The sequence below is a fragment of the Trametes versicolor genome, assembly GCF_000271585.1.
Source record: "Trametes versicolor FP-101664 SS1 unplaced genomic scaffold TRAVEscaffold_4, whole genome shotgun sequence".
In the NCBI taxonomy this organism is placed as follows: Eukaryota; Fungi; Basidiomycota; class Agaricomycetes; order Polyporales; family Polyporaceae; genus Trametes; species Trametes versicolor.
Genome location: NW_007360324.1, coordinates 907,310 through 921,768, shown reverse-complemented (window position 1 = coordinate 921,768; position 14,459 = coordinate 907,310). Strand labels below are relative to the sequence as shown.

Below are 14,459 nucleotides of genomic sequence, written 5' to 3'. Positions count from 1 at the left end.
TGCATTTGACCTATACGACTACAGGGAAACCGAATATAACATATGTCGACCACCTCACGCAAACGGAAAGGCAGTACCGTCCCGGAGACCGCAGCCGGTGACCCTGGACCATCAAAGAAACCCCGCGCGTCGAAGAAGGGTCCTGGCAAGAAGGGAGCACCCGTCAGGGATGCGCCTGTGTGGCCCGAGTACTTCAATAATGCGAGTACCCTTGGCAGGAATTTCTACCAGTACAACCATAGCTGATAGTCAATTCCGACAGTTGTTCAAGGTGCGCCACGCGGGCTTCATTTCCGTCTTTATAACAGGCGATACTTATGCTGTTTATCTGGTGTAAAGGTATTCAAGGTATGCCTGCTGTGCTCTCGGTGCTGTACTTGGGAATGAACAGCAATACAGGCCTTGAACACGGTGCTGGCATTCTGCTCTTCTCGCAAGAACTTCGCCATCACGTTCCCGGTAGTGAGGAAGTCTGTGGAACAGCTGCTTCACGCGTAAGCCCCAAATATCTCCTTGGAAATCCCAAATACCTCACACTGCAATGCACAGACCCCTTGAGCTCGAGAAAGTGGCAGAGCTGAAGTACGTCTTGTCATTCAGGAGCCGACTTCCAGAGGGCTCACCGAACTGCAGGGCACTTCTTCCCGAAGTGGTGAAGTTCGCATATACGCCCCAGTCCGAGCTCCGGATACACAGCGACCAGCACGTCAGCTCCGGCCGTCGTGAGCGCTCTCCGGACTACTCCGCCTTCCAATCGGCGGGTGCGTCGAGCTCGCGCGTGAACGACGTCGACGCGGACGAGCATGTGCTGGTCCTCGACTTCGTGGATAGCTCGCGAGGCAAGAAAACGCCTGGATCTGGGTATGTCTTTAACCCCAATTAGCGCACATTCGTCCTCAATATGCGCAGATTGGCGTATGCCCTTCCGCCTGCTCTCACCCCGGCGGCAACTAAGAAACTCGTAGAGCGCCGGAACGAGCGCTTCATTCAAGCCGTCAATGAGTAAGTTTGAAAATGCAAAGTAGCAGGAAGGAGTTAAATGCCCGTGCTAGATTACTGAGTGCTACACCGGCCGACGACGATCCAGTGGTCTTGTTGCAAGCTGCTGCCCGGGATCACATTCCCGTCCACCCTGGGGCAAACAAAGCCCAAGGAGAAGTACTAAGTCAATCAGACGCGAAGGGGAAGTACAGAACGGTCCCAGAGCCCGACGGTAGGCCTTCTATTGAGGAGGTTGTAGAGGAAATCGAGCAGCAAGAATGGTATAAGGAGCAAGTTACGTGCAAACGCATCTTTGAAGCCAAGGACGGTCAGCTCGGTATGCGTTCGAGTTATAACCTCAGTGCGAGACACAACGTTGACACTTTGATTGCTTCAGCGTTACTGGATCCGCCCTTGTCGGACTCGATAGTCCAGGCGTTACGCAATTCCCGGAAGATTACATCCCTATATACTCACCAGGTTGCCGCTATAACTGCTCTTTCACAAGGCAAGAACGTGATCGTCTCCACCAGCACCGCGTCCGGTAAGAGCGTCATATACCAGGCACGTAACGGTCATTTTGTCATAGGTGCGGTATTTTTACAAGCTTCGCGCAGGTCCCACTTCTGCAGTTCCTGGAAGCGGATCCGCACTCAACGGCGATCTTCATATATCCCACGAAGGTGATTTTGAAGCCCAACCACCCGGCTGGGATCTGACAGAGGCACAGGCACTGGCTCAAGATCAGAGAGCTGCCCTTGAACAGCTACTCTGTAATTGTGCAGGGCTCGAACATATTCAGGTCTCCACGTACGATGGAGACACGCCCCAAGAACTTCGTCGAGGTAAGACTGCTAAAATATACGCGAGTGAATTTAGTTGACTCTTTGTCAGGGATACGTGAGAGTGCATCCGTGATTTTCACGAACTTCGCGAGTGTCAAAATCACCTGCGGATCCACAGCGGTGCTTATGTGCGCGTGTATAGGACATGATACACGCTTCAATTCTTCCCCACGAGGATGCCTGGAGAAGGTCCGCCCAAGACCCTGTCCCGTCTCGCACGGGGCACTGACCCTGACTGCCCAGATTCCTCAAGAACCTCAAGATCGTCGCGGTCGATGAACTGCACTACTATCACGGCATATTCGGAAGGTTTGTATGTGCAGGCCCTGGCACAAAGAGTTCTGATTGACAGCCTGAGTCGTGTTTTTTAAATAGCCATGTAGCGCAGGTAATGCGTCGCCTGAGGCGAGTCTGCGCCGCGGTGGGAAGTGCGTAGGCTGTTCAGCGTGTCTTCTGCCGTTTTGCTCAGGGTGTGAGTGCAGATCGCCGGGCCCGATTTGTTACATGCAGTGCGACTATCGCGAAGCCTGGGCAGCACATGAAGAATATTTTCGGTGTCGATGTACGTTATAGTGCTGTGCTTCTCCCGCGTACCTAGTAGTAATTTGCTCACCTTTACGCAGGATGTCGAAGAGGTGACAGAAGATGGTGCACCGTCCGGGCGCAAAGACTTTCTGGTGTGGAATTCACCACTGAAAGATCCCATGGATCCCGCTCTCGGTCGTATCAATTCTATGACCGAGGCCACCAGACTCATGCGGTTTCTCATGGCAAGAGGCGTGCGCGTCATTCTGTTCTGCAAGGTGAAGATCAGCTGCCATTCACGGGGCGGCGCAGTTCACTGACTCACTCTATCAGATTCGGAAATCGTGTGAACTGGTACGCTTCGTCTCATATCAGACGCCCCATAGAGCTGATGAAAGTCGGATATCGACAGGCCATGAAGACCTTGAGGCAGGAGCTAACCGCTGACGGCCGTCTAGACATACTGGAGAGGGTCATGTCCTATCGGGGTGGCTACTCGCAGGAGGTTTGTTTCCATTCGGCGGAGATTGAGCGGTATTTGACAATACCCGCTGCCCTAGGATCGCCGCAGAATAGAACGGGAAGCCTTCTCAGGCAACTTACTTGGAATTGTAGCTACCAATGCGCTGGAGCTGGGCGTCGACATCGGCGTCTTGGACGCGGTGATTATGCTGGGCTTCCCTATGGGCGGCTTGGCTAGCTTTGTGAGTGCTCGTTTCATGACTTCAGAATATTATGTTTACAGTACCGCCATCGTCAGAGGCAACAAGCTGGACGTGCCGGACGGCGTGCTCGGGATGCGCTTGCTGTCTTCGTGGCTGACTCGCTGCCAGTCGACCAGCATTTCATCCACCACCCCGAAGAGCTTTTTGACAGGAACACGGATGACCTCATGGTTGACTTGGACAGCAAGGTTATCCTCGAGGCTCACCTGCAATGCGCTGCATACGAGATGCCGTTGATGGACGAAGATGAAGCGTACTTTGGTTCGTCGATGAAAGAGATCTGCGAGACAAAGCTGGTCAAAGATAAGGAGGGTTGGTGAGTCATGACTCATAACGGTCCCGGGCACGTAACCAATACCTCACGTTCGATAACCCAGGTATCACACGCACCCCAAGTACCTCCCCTACCCCTCGCGACACGTCTCGATCAGAGGGATCGAAGAGGAAAAGTACTGCGCTGTGGACGTCACACGCTTAGGTAGGCCGGGCGGGTCGGCCACCATCCTCGAGGAGATCGAGATATCGCGTGCGCTATTTGAGATATACGAAGGCGCGGTGGTACGTGGCAGAGCTTGTTCCTGCGGAACGTGCACGTCGATCCTCACTGACACATTGCCGCAGTTTATACACCAGGGATTAACGTTCCTGGTCAGTACCCCTTCTGTGCCGATCGTTGTGGGACCATGGCTGACCTTGTAGGTGCGATCGGATAGGTCCAAGAGGTCAGCCATGATACCAAGATGGCGCGCCTCGTGCGGAGTGATGTGAACTGGATTACCGAACCGAGGTCCGCTCTCCCAACTCCGTGGCCCCACACAAAGCTGATCATCTGAGAGACAGGGACTTCACGAACGTGGATGCGATGCAGACGTATAGGATCCGCGAGATAAGGGACTCTCCTCATCGAGCATTCTATGGCCGTAAGCAGCCTTCGAACTGATTTTCGAATTAAAAAATCTGGGCGTGCTGACAGCTTTCACATAGGGGTTGAACTGCTCACTGTGGTCTTCGGTAAGTGCTATCCGCTGCGTACGGGACATATGGTTTACATTTCCAAACGCAATAATAACAGGATACTTCAAGATGAGGTGTGCAGTACCAGCATACCACAATTGGACACGCAGCTGAACTTGAAAACAGGAATAAAGCGATTATTGATGCCGTCGATTTGGACACTCCTCCGTGGCAGCGGGAGACGACAGGGATGTGGCTCGACGTACCCAAGCCCGCCCTGGATCTCATGCGCGCTTCCGGAGTGAATCCCGCTGAAGCGATTCACTCTGCACAACACGCATTCCTCAACCGTTTCGCACTGTCCATAGATCTGAAGACAGAATGCAAGCCCCCAGAGAAGGAGTACAAAGCTGCCCCTTCGCAGCGAAAGAGGCCAGCTAGGTGCGTATACTCGGCACGCGAATACAAGTCGATGGCTTACGTTGAGCTTCACCTCTCAGGCTTATTTTCTACGAACCGGCGGGTAAGACAGGGGGTGTAGCAGTCAAAGCCTTCGATCATGGTGCGCCCATTCTCGTAGCAATCGTACAAGAAGCTCATTTCCCACAGTGAACGATGTGTTACGCGACGCCCACGACCGCGTCGAAGCATGCGAGTGCGAAGACGGGTGCACCTCATGTACGTTACACCCTACCTTGTCCGTCGTACTTGAGCTGAGGGGAGTCATTCGTCACAGGCGTCGATAGTCCCGCCTGCAAAGAAGGCAATGTAGTATCGTCCAAAACAGGCGCCCTCATCGTCCTCAAGGCCCTGCTCGGCCGCCCCATCGACGTCGACCTCCTGCAGCACGAACCTGAAGACATTGCACACACGCACGTACACGATACTGTCGTCGAAGCGGTAAGCGTGCGTGCCACAGAGGGCGTAGAAGTCGAACCCGCATAGATACATTCCTCCTGGACCGGAGCTCTAGAGTATATCGATATAGTACTAGCTGTACGTCGCACGCAATAATTTACGCCAGCGGGTCGAAGTCGCCCCAGTCGTCCTTCGAGAGCTGTTTTGTCGTCCCTGTGGTCCCTGGCCATTGCGGTTGCGCGGGCTTGGACGGCGCAAGCACGCTGTTCATGGACATCTGGGCAGCGAAGAAGGGTGGAGGGGGAGCGGCTGACGTTGTGGGTTGGAGCGGCGGGGATGTTGGTAGGGTGATGTTGTAGTTTGGAGCTGCGTTGTACGCTGCTGGGGCTGGTGGGGTGCTGGTGGCCGCGAACGACGAGAACGTCGGCTGTGAGGGGGCCATGACCGGCGTCGACACTTGAGCTCGTGGTGGCGCCCCGAAGCTTGGCGCGGGATCCGGCGGGAAGATGGAGGCGTTGAAAGAACTGGGCGTGAGACGCGTCGCACCCAATCCCAACCCCGATGCATTCCTGCTCGCTAGGGAAGGCCGCGAAGCGGTAGGGTTGAGCGCACTCGAGATCTTGGGGGATGATGGTAGCGATTGCGGCTGCGCCGGGATGGGAGGCGGAAATGGTGCTCGCTGTGTCTGTGGTGCTATGGGGGGAGGAGAGAAAGATGGACTCTGTGCAGCGGGAGACTATTCAGACAGTTAGTACTTGCCAGGCCTCGAGATGAACGCTCGTACCGTAGGCCCGCTTGTGAAGATGCTACCCCAAACATCGTCTTCCCAGCTACTCGGGTTCTCGGGCGTTGAGCTTGGCTTGGCTGGCGCGCCGGTCCCGTTCGCCACGAGGCTCTCGAAGTCAACGCCGCCGCCTGCAGTAACGTGGCTAGTCGTGCCGTTCATCGTCGACCCCGAGCGATCTTCCACTCGCTGGGAGTCTCGTAGGTACTGGTCGTGCTCGCGCTCCACTCGATCTCCCAACTTCTTGATGACCTCCATGAACCGTTTGAACTGTGACACCGTCAACACTGTCGATCGAAGGTCAGTCACTGCTGACAGACGTGGTCGATTGTACGTCGCAAAAAGTACTGACATGGTCCCATAGACATCGCCCATAGTTGAGGAAGAACCAGAGTCGCGACGGCCTCGCGATCGACCTTCATCCCCATTGCCTCCTGGACATTCAGGGTGGCCATCTGGACAGGCGCCTCTACTGAGCGTTCACGGTCATTGCAATGTGCTCAGGAGACTTACAGTCACTGCTGGTTCTTTTGTCCGAATCTTCGACAACAACGGAACCAGCTTCTGCGTCAAGCTCGACTATACGGGTAGTGTAAGAGCGTTGCATCGAGTACGTTTAGCGAGGGATCACTCACCTGATCGAGCGTCTTGACCATCGAGAAGAACGTTTCCAGCGTGGCGACTTTGACAGACAGTACGCGGGTTTTGGTGAATACAAGCTGGTGTGCGTATATCTGAGCATCATGCGGTCGGAATCGACCACACGTTGACGTACCGCTACGCGGGGGAACAGCACACCCTGCACTTCTGCGTAGTCGATACTTTCACACAAGCTTGGTACAGCCTTCAAGGCACGTTCTTGTACCTGGACAACTTTTAGCACGTTGCCAGACGACCACGATTCGCACTCACAATCGCGTGCTCGGACTCCAAAGCATTATACACTAAAGGCAGGACGTCTGTTTGAAGGTGTCAGTCCTGACTTCAGACTACGCACTCTAGAAATACATACGCTCTCTGAACACAGGCTTCTCCGTCTTGTCCTGAAGCATCTGTAGGTTATCCAACAGCGTCAACATGTTCTGTGGGGGCTCCTTGATCGCGAACAGGGGCTTGAGGCTAGGCAGCACCAGCGCCGCGAACTGTGTCGAGGACAGTATTTGCGAGATGGCGAAGATGTTCGGCAGGATATATGGCAGCAGATGGGTATCTTTCATCTGCGCTGGTGTCAGCAAGAGGCATGCCTGCAAGCGCAGGGCGCGTTCTTACCTCCTCAAGGAGAGAGGGTAGAATCTTGCGCGTGCGGAGGCCCTCCGAGAACTTGTCCAGGACGCTGGTCAGGCCCTTCATGAACGAGATCTTCTCCTCGCGCGTCTTTGCGGCGAAGTTCGAGCGGTCGAGGAAGTTGAGCGTCGACACAACCAATGACGAGAAGAATGGGTGCAGAGGCAGGTCAGATGGGCTAGGTCTGCTATGTGGTTGCCGACTGATGAGGGCATTAAGAAGTGCTACAAACGCGTATGGTCAGATCTCCAAGCGAGCCGAAAAACGCAATAGGGCGCGCTGACCTCTGAGGTCCTGTTCCAGGCGTTCCATGCCGGTTAACGGCTTTCCTGCGTTCACCCGCAGGGAGCTGAGGCTGCCATGGTTCTTGAATGGTGGATTACCCTTGCAGTGGACTGCGTATATCAGGCAACCGAGAGAGTACATGTCCGAGGCCGGATCGAGCACTTCATCCAGTGCATACTCGGGAGCTATTTGACAGTTCAGTGAAGCTGTACGCGACCGCGACAGTATGCATACCCATGTAATCAAACGAGCGCTGAGTGTAGGTCAGGGCATGTCCGTCGAAGGTGGGGAACTCCCATCGTGTAGGTCCTCCGTCGGGTTTAGACAGAGGTATCGTGAGACCGAGCCCCGATAGTTTCCAGTCACCCTGCGGCAAGCGAGGTCAGTGCGTACCCCAAGCTCATACATGGAACTACTGACAGCACTGTTGATTACAACGCTTTCGGGGTTGATGTTCGAGTGAACAATACGGGCGGATGTGTGGAGGAAAGAGAGGCCTTTGCAGAGTTGCAGGACGCCCTTCTGGATCTACAACGGAGCGCGTTTATTGACTCTGAATATCGATACATGGCACGTTGCAAGACTTACTTCGACTTCATCCAGCTCGACCAGGGGCGAGTACTGCAACGAGCCAGGTATGGATAGTTGTAGAGAGGACAGAACAGGCTCCGTCGCGAATATGAGCTCATTCCGAGTCTCCTCGAGCGGTTCTACCATCTCTAGAGTTCAGGTACTGGGTGTGAGACAACGGTACGTCATTCCGGTAGTTGGCTATCCTCACCTAGAATGGAGGGGTGTCGAAGCCGGCTCAGTGCAGAGGCCTGGCGGTCGATCGGTCATGTTGGCGACCGTAACCTTCAGACAACCACGTTCACGGACATACCTCGCTCTTCAGTACCTCCAGTGTCCTCTCCTTTGACGCGGGCCCCATACGTTCCATGTCCGCACTCCTCTTGTCCGCACTCCATACCGAGACGCGCTTGCCGGTCACCTTGTGCGTAGCGGACTGCACGCGCCATGGGCCAACGTTGAATGGTGACGGAAGAGCCGCCGCGGGGAGCGCAGCATTGGACGATCCTGCTGGCCCAGGTGTAGATGTCCTGCTGCCGTTAGTCGCAGTCCCGATGTTATATGACTGGGAGATGTTCGTCCGCGCGAAGAAAGACGAGGCTGCCGCGAACATGGTGAGTTGTCAGACTTAGGTAGGGATCCCTGGACTGTCAGCTCAGTGGTGTGTGGAGGAGCTGAGTGTGTAATGCGGGCAGCTGGCGTTGGACGCGAGCACAGGTCGCAGTGAAGGCCGGCGTTCTCGCGCTCAACGCGTCGATCCGTCGGCGCTTGCCGTACTTGCTCTCGTGCCTGGCATCCAGGACCAGGAACCATGCACAGTGGTAGCGACGGCTCATGTAAGGTAGGCAAGTAGTACCAATACATACATATGTACAACAAGACGCCGATTCTACGTTTATGCAGGAAATATATCACTCAGAGCCCCGCGGCGATACTGCGCAGAGCAGGGATGAGCAACCGCCTCGCCGGGCTCCAAGCTGGGGGCCACATAGGACGGCCGCCTCCGCCTCGCGCGACCCAGGCGTCCGCTATAGCCAGGTAAGAATTGGGGTTATGCACCGAAGTAAAGCAAAGCTTACTGCAGAGCTGTCCAATGCCCAAGAGGAATATTGCGCCCCATAGCCATCCCGTCCACCCGCCCACCCTCTTGCCCGTAATGCGCCTGAAGACCTTCTCTACGAGTATCCCGAACGCTTGTGCCACGAAGAACACAAGCACCCTCATATCGAACGGCGCCCCACCCATGCAGAGACTGACTTCGTGGTACAAGCCGGACGCGAGAAACGTGCCGAAGAGCATGCCCACGTCCCCCGCAATCCAGCGTCCCGGATATCCACCCATGACGAGGAAGACACTCCGCAAGATCTGGTGCCAGGGCTTGGACCAGAATTCGTGGAGCGAAGACATGTGCCAGGGCTTGTCGTGTACGGGGGGCCACAGGGCGGGCGGCTGGTTGAGGAGGCCGACGCCAATCAAGGAGAAGATGTCGTATACCATTTCGAGGGTGAGGATGATGAAGATACCGACGATGAATTGGATTGCGGTAGACAAGAGGTATCGAGGGACGGGAGGGAGCATGGGGAGAAAGATGGAACCGCCGTCTATTGTGACGCCTGGCAGAAGTTCGATGAACGAGTCGCAGAGGTCCGCAAAGAAGAAGGTCCGAAGGACTGTGAGGGATGTTTGTTTCAGGTATGCGCTGCGCTCTGACGAGCGACGAGGGCGCGGTAATAGGCGCCTTCAGCGAATTGCCATCCCAGACCGCGGACGGTGAGGCCGACTTCGAGCGCGTCGTATATGCAAGGTGGGAGGTATTTCCGCAAGGCTGAAGGGGAGGTTACAGCGTTGTCGCTGTGAGGCGGGAAGCGTCTGTCGTGAAGACTTTGTTCGCCGATTTTAAGTGTGCCCGCTGGTACCACTGCCAAGTGGATGGCCCTCGCAATTGTGAGACAGCCAGCGAGCCCTGTAGCCAAGATCAATCAGACTCATCACTCCAGTTGGTTATATCTCGAAATTACCTCTCCCCCAGTTATACCAGCCGTATATGGGGTTCTCGATCCGGTACTGCATGGTGCAATGGGTGATCAACAGTACGACCAGCGGTAGAAGACATAGCCTCAATATGAAGGTTCTGGGTCTGCGAGTTAGATACGCCAGAAAGAAGTAGGGTAGGAAGTAGAGGTGTGCCCTTGCTGCGTTGCCCCATGTTAGCGGTGTAGGTTCTGGGACGCTGAGCATGGAAAAACCCATGTTTTCCCCCTCCCATGAGCGAGGATAACCCAGCTGTACGACGTTTTCTCGTTAGCACGCAAGTTGTACGCAGACATACTCAGAGGAAAGCACTCAACTTGTCTATGTGCAAGAGGCTGCGTGCTGTGGAGACGTGCATGCCGATGACGGCCAGAAACAGAGTTAACGCTTTATGGGCGTCTGCGCATGAATCTAAGATCTATGGACGCGTTCCCCAGCGCCACAACCTGCTCTCTCCCTCCGATCTCTACGAACACATCCTCTGCGACTTGTCTAGCTTCCGTAAACTCTTTTTCTCCGCATATACCAGGCTAGATCATCATTATTCTGACTCTGAAACCAACGGAATTCTACGCGATCAGACAATAAGACTATCTCGTGCATACGACTTCGACGTTCAAACGAACATGAGCACTAGCGGCGCGCAGACAGTGCAGACCCTGCCCTTAGAGCGAGCGACGGTCGTCACAGCTGAGGTTCGTTCTTCGAACTCTACTTGCGCTTACTCGATCTGAGCAGTCCTCCAGGTGGACCCCGTTGAAGTTGCTCCGGAAGCCGAGCGATGGATCCACCTGCAATTCAGTTGGACGGGGAAACCCTTCACCTTGGACATTGCTGAATCGGATCGGTACGTCTTCCCTTCGGCTTGATGTACAATTGTAGCATCTTGGGACTGACAGTGATGATTGCGCCGTAGCGTGTATGACCTCAAGGCATCTCTTATGAGTCTCACAAATGTTCCTCCCGAACGGCAGAAGATCCTAGGTTTGGTGAAGGGGAAGCTTCCTACCGACGATGAGCGAATGTATGTGCTCTTCTCTTTTATTGACACGGTCGATTTATATGTGCTTTATCAGCGGAGACCTGAAACTGCTGAGTGGCAAGAAGTTCACGCTTGTAGGCACACCAGAAGGGCACGAGATCAAAGACCCCAATGGTGAGTGCACCAACGCGTTGCTACGAACACATACACATGCGCCACAGAGCTCGAATTCCTGCCCGACGTCATCAACGACCTCGACGTGGACTTCACCGCGGACCCCGCTGCTGCAGCGGAATACATCAACGACCAGCGCAACAAACGCCGGGTGGAGCAGCATACAAAGAAGCTAGTCCCGAACCTCATCAACCCCCTCCGCGAAGGAAAGCGGCTGCTCGTGCTGGACATAGACTACAGTGGGTGTGCATGCGGGTTGCCAGGCGGCCGTAGCTAACGCGGAGGCAAAGCTATCCTCGATACGAAACCGCTCACCTCCGGCGCGTTGCCCCCGAATGAATGCGCGCGCCCTGGTCTGCACGAGTTTTTGGAAGCGGTATACCCTCACTATGACATCTGTATCTGGTAAGCCTGCTTTCCGGAGCGATGGGCCCAGACGAACTGATGTGCTCTCAGGTCTCAGACGAGCTGGATTTGGTTGGAAACAAAACTGGTTGAGCTCGGCATGCTGGGCGGCATTAGGAATTACAGGGTGCGTGGTCTACTCCTCCGTCAGATATGACATAGCGGAAGTTGAGTGGGATTTCTAGATCGCGTTCGGTGAGTATTAGGTACCAAGTTCACTTACAGACCCTAGCTGAACCTGGTGGCGTGGCGTAGTCTTGGACAAGACATGTATGTTCACGGTGTTCTCGAAGAAGGATGGTCAACCATACAAGCATTCCGTCAAAGCGCTCCAAATTATCTGGAATCACTATCCACAGTAGTATGTGCAGCACCGAGCTGAACGTTCACTTCTCCCAAGCTCAATTTAACCACACAGCGGCCCTGCGAATACCATACATATTGACGACCTAGTAAGTGCTCGTATTGTCAGACCGCTTGCGTTCACCTACTAGACCATAACTTGCGCTTTGTTGTTCGATTTTATCCTGTGCAGGGAAGAAACTTCGCGCTCAACCCGGGAGAAGGCCTGAAGATATCCGCGTTCAAGCACGCACATACCCCAGCGGCCATGGAGGATAAGGAGCTCCCCAAGCTCACCCGGTACCTTCTACATCTAGCAGAGACTTGCCCAGATTTCCGCAAGGCGAAACATTCTGTAGGTGTCCTCCTACTGTTGACGGCTAGCAAATGCTGAACCTTTGACCCGCCTAATCAGAAATGGAAAGAAGTCCTGAAGTCTTTGCCCTCACAGTTTTTTGAATGACCTCTCGTCCCGCGGATCCTGGACTCCACTCGGTTGCTCATAGCTCGCCCGGACCCGGCACATACAGACTGACGCACCCACACACACGCATGTCCCTGGGCTTCATATCGACTCTTCCCCTGCTTTCGTTGTATGTAGGTTAGATTGATGACTGCACGCGCTGAGTCGCGTAGCATGATTGACGATGTACGCTGTTGAATATCGAACAGGAATTGCGAGTAGTCCTTGTTAGCCCATACTCTGCTAATCCGTGCTCATTCGCGTAGTTGTCTCTACTATGACAGTCGACGGCGTGGGGCTCTTACAGTGCTTTTCGCGATCACGGTAAGCCACCTCCGAGACGTAGCGCCGACTGCACAGGATGTCTCAACATGTCCGGATCAGGAGTCGTACCATGGGGGTGGATCACGAGGCACCCCTCTCCCCGCAGCCACGAGATTCGTCGTCCGATCCTGCAAGGTGCTTTGGCTTGTGACAGACTGCTTACGGATGTACAGGTACGTTAGTAGCCGGTCAGCCCAGAATATCGTGGTTCACCCCGCGTTTACATATTGCCCTGTGCTGACCTGAGCCCATCTGATGAGCGTGCTGGTGTCAAGCTCTTTCATCCAACTGCAGCACTCTGTCCGGAAGACCTGCATCAGCACGGCCAACACGCGATTGCTCACTAACGGCAGGCTTGAAATAGGACTAGTACTTCGTCGATTCATGCACGACATGCCACCATCTCAGGGGAAACAGGGGAGTGCGAAAGCACGTCCGACGCCTGCAATTCCTCGACCGTCCGCCAGCGTGGTCGTCGTGAACTCGCAGAACGAGATTCTGCTCGTCCACCGGAACCCGAAGTCAAACTCGTTCGCGAACGCACACGTACGCTCTCACTAGAGACTCTGCAGAAAGCGCGTCATGCTGACCTTGTCTCACAGGTGTTCCCTGGTGGGAACTACGACGAAAAGCAAGATGGCCCGCACGGGCTGCCGTATACCGCCATTCGGGAGCTGTTCGAGGAATCTGGGCTCCTTCTCGTCCACCCGTCGACCGGGAAGTTCCCTAACGACGCCGAGCTGGACGCCGCCCGCGAAGACATCCACACCCAGAAACGCATGTTCAGCGACTTCCTGGCGCAGTACGACCTGCGGATCAACACCGAGAGTCTCCTGCCCTTCACCCAATGGATCACCCCTCCCAGTATCCCCAGGCGAGTCTTTTCCGAGGCGCGCAGCCTCAGTATGCAAGTACTAGTACGCTGAGATCCTTCTTTCTGACCTGGCCTGCAGGCGATTCCACACACAGTTCTACCTCGCCTTCCTCGACGACACCCGCGCCGCCGGCTTCTCACACGGCGACAAGCAGGAGCGCCTCCCGACGCCCGACGGCGGGCAGGAGGTCGTCGCCGCGCGCTTCGTGCACCCGCAGCGCGCGCTCGCCGAGTTCGCCGCGAAGCAGATCTCGCTCTTCCCCCCGCAGTTTTATCTCCTCACTACGCTCGCCACCGTTCTGGAGGGCACGCAGAACACCGCCGACCAGCGCGCCCGCGTGCGCACGCTCGCGGAGGGGCAGTTTGGGAGCATGGTGCTCAATCCGCGGCCGCTGCCCGGGCATGATGCGAAGAAGGAGGGGTATCAGGTGTTGACTTATGAGGGGGACGAGACGCGTGGGGGGTCGCCTGGGAGGCTGCATCGCAGCAAGGTCTGGTTTGGGCCTGCGGGGGTACGTGTTTCTGCACTGATGGTTCGCCCTTTGTGTCTGTTTTCTGACGATGGTTTATCACTCAGGCTGCTGTTGGCCTTGCATTGGACCGCAACTTCGATGTATTCTCCGAAATCGAGGCACACGCGTTCTCGAAACCTGCGAAGTTGTAGCGCTGCAGCGGAGGCGTTGTATTTTATATCACTTGCTTGGATCGCAGCACATCACGTTGCACAGGACGTCCGACGCGTTGCATGCTGGGAACCCCGGTTGTTTTTATACAGAACGTTCTGCAACACATGTCGCGCAGCTGAACTGTATAGAGAACCCTTATGTAGATACTTCGGCGCCCCGGTTGCCAACATACCCCTGCCCTTGTATTCCGTATCTTAGGTTGTTTATTCCGCATAAACTACGCCGACGACGATCAGTGGACATGAACACAGCGTCAGGCGACTTGGGTAGGGGGCACACGACAACGGCTTCGCACAGATGGGAACAGAACAAGGACATGCATTTCAAGCAAGGCTACAAGGTGAGTGCCAGACAGAGCTGGCGAAAC

At 55.2% G+C, this 14,459-nt stretch overlaps 5 protein-coding genes across 5 annotated transcripts; 3 read left to right on the top strand and 2 right to left on the bottom strand.

Moving 5' to 3' along the window:
* Nucleotides 1–42: 42 nt before the first annotated feature.
* TRAVEDRAFT_119864 (DEAD/H helicase) lies at nt 43–4,975 on the top strand (the record flags this gene model as incomplete). Its single annotated transcript, XM_008038500.1, has 28 exons — nt 43–205; nt 392–494; nt 550–582; nt 634–861; nt 910–1,002; nt 1,053–1,324; nt 1,379–1,563; nt 1,599–1,664; nt 1,712–1,826; nt 1,876–1,919; nt 1,969–2,015; nt 2,070–2,135; nt 2,202–2,254; nt 2,309–2,388; nt 2,450–2,629; nt 2,685–2,705; nt 2,764–2,856; nt 2,912–3,055; nt 3,112–3,392; nt 3,454–3,634; nt 3,698–3,724; nt 3,790–3,863; nt 3,917–3,996; nt 4,061–4,087; nt 4,201–4,471; nt 4,531–4,592; nt 4,640–4,708; nt 4,767–4,975. The coding sequence occupies 28 exons, from the start codon at nt 43–45 to the stop codon at nt 4,973–4,975; spliced, it is 3,267 nt and encodes a 1,088-aa protein (XP_008036691.1).
* A 70-nt stretch (nt 4,976–5,045) lies between these two features.
* TRAVEDRAFT_70727 (kinase-like protein) lies at nt 5,046–8,468 on the bottom strand (the record flags this gene model as incomplete). Its single annotated transcript, XM_008038499.1, has 15 exons — nt 8,125–8,468; nt 8,023–8,062; nt 7,830–7,960; nt 7,662–7,769; nt 7,476–7,608; nt 7,241–7,426; nt 6,942–7,180; nt 6,685–6,889; nt 6,585–6,631; nt 6,448–6,537; nt 6,308–6,391; nt 6,186–6,251; nt 6,025–6,127; nt 5,673–5,959; nt 5,046–5,624 (listed from the first exon to the last, which is right to left on the bottom strand). The coding sequence occupies exons 1-15, from the start codon at nt 8,422–8,424 to the stop codon at nt 5,046–5,048; spliced, it is 2,598 nt and encodes an 865-aa protein (XP_008036690.1). The 5' UTR covers nt 8,425–8,468.
* A 258-nt stretch (nt 8,469–8,726) lies between these two features.
* TRAVEDRAFT_36020 (uncharacterized protein) lies at nt 8,727–10,049 on the bottom strand (the record flags this gene model as incomplete). Its single annotated transcript, XM_008038000.1, has 4 exons — nt 8,727–8,839; nt 8,891–9,481; nt 9,523–9,774; nt 9,830–10,049. 4 exons carry the CDS (start codon nt 10,047–10,049, stop codon nt 8,727–8,729), a joined length of 1,176 nt encoding a protein of 391 aa, XP_008036191.1.
* A 257-nt stretch (nt 10,050–10,306) lies between these two features.
* On the top strand, nt 10,307–12,312 carry TRAVEDRAFT_145572 (HAD subfamily IIID h). Its single transcript, XM_008038498.1, has 12 exons — nt 10,307–10,537; nt 10,589–10,689; nt 10,759–10,866; nt 10,919–10,998; nt 11,046–11,237; nt 11,289–11,403; nt 11,455–11,530; nt 11,589–11,598; nt 11,659–11,764; nt 11,822–11,855; nt 11,939–12,100; nt 12,161–12,312. The coding sequence occupies exons 1-12, from the start codon at nt 10,469–10,471 to the stop codon at nt 12,206–12,208; spliced, it is 1,101 nt and encodes a 366-aa protein (XP_008036689.1). The 5' UTR covers nt 10,307–10,468; the 3' UTR covers nt 12,209–12,312.
* Nucleotides 12,313–12,790: 478 nt separating this feature from the next.
* Nucleotides 12,791–14,250, top strand: TRAVEDRAFT_145569 (uncharacterized protein). Its single transcript, XM_008038497.1, has 4 exons — nt 12,791–13,078; nt 13,135–13,406; nt 13,486–13,918; nt 13,984–14,250. The coding sequence occupies exons 1-4, from the start codon at nt 12,917–12,919 to the stop codon at nt 14,068–14,070; spliced, it is 954 nt and encodes a 317-aa protein (XP_008036688.1). The 5' UTR covers nt 12,791–12,916; the 3' UTR covers nt 14,071–14,250.
* Nucleotides 14,251–14,459: the final 209 nt, after the last annotated feature.

Coding starts and splice junctions, on each gene's coding strand:
- TRAVEDRAFT_145572 (XM_008038498.1), top strand. CDS start 10,469: ATGAGCACTAGCGGCGCGCAGACAGTGCAGACCCTGCCCTTAGAGCGA. Junction 11,765..11,821: donor TGGAATCACTATCCACAGTA/GTATGTGCAGCA, acceptor TTAACCACACAG/CGGCCCTGCGAATACCATAC. Junction 12,101..12,160: donor TCCGCAAGGCGAAACATTCT/GTAGGTGTCCTC, acceptor CCGCCTAATCAG/AAATGGAAAGAAGTCCTGAA.
- TRAVEDRAFT_145569 (XM_008038497.1), top strand. CDS start 12,917: ATGCACGACATGCCACCATCTCAGGGGAAACAGGGGAGTGCGAAAGCA. Junction 13,407..13,485: donor ACCCCTCCCAGTATCCCCAG/GCGAGTCTTTTC, acceptor CCTGGCCTGCAG/GCGATTCCACACACAGTTCT. Junction 13,919..13,983: donor TCTGGTTTGGGCCTGCGGGG/GTACGTGTTTCT, acceptor TTTATCACTCAG/GCTGCTGTTGGCCTTGCATT.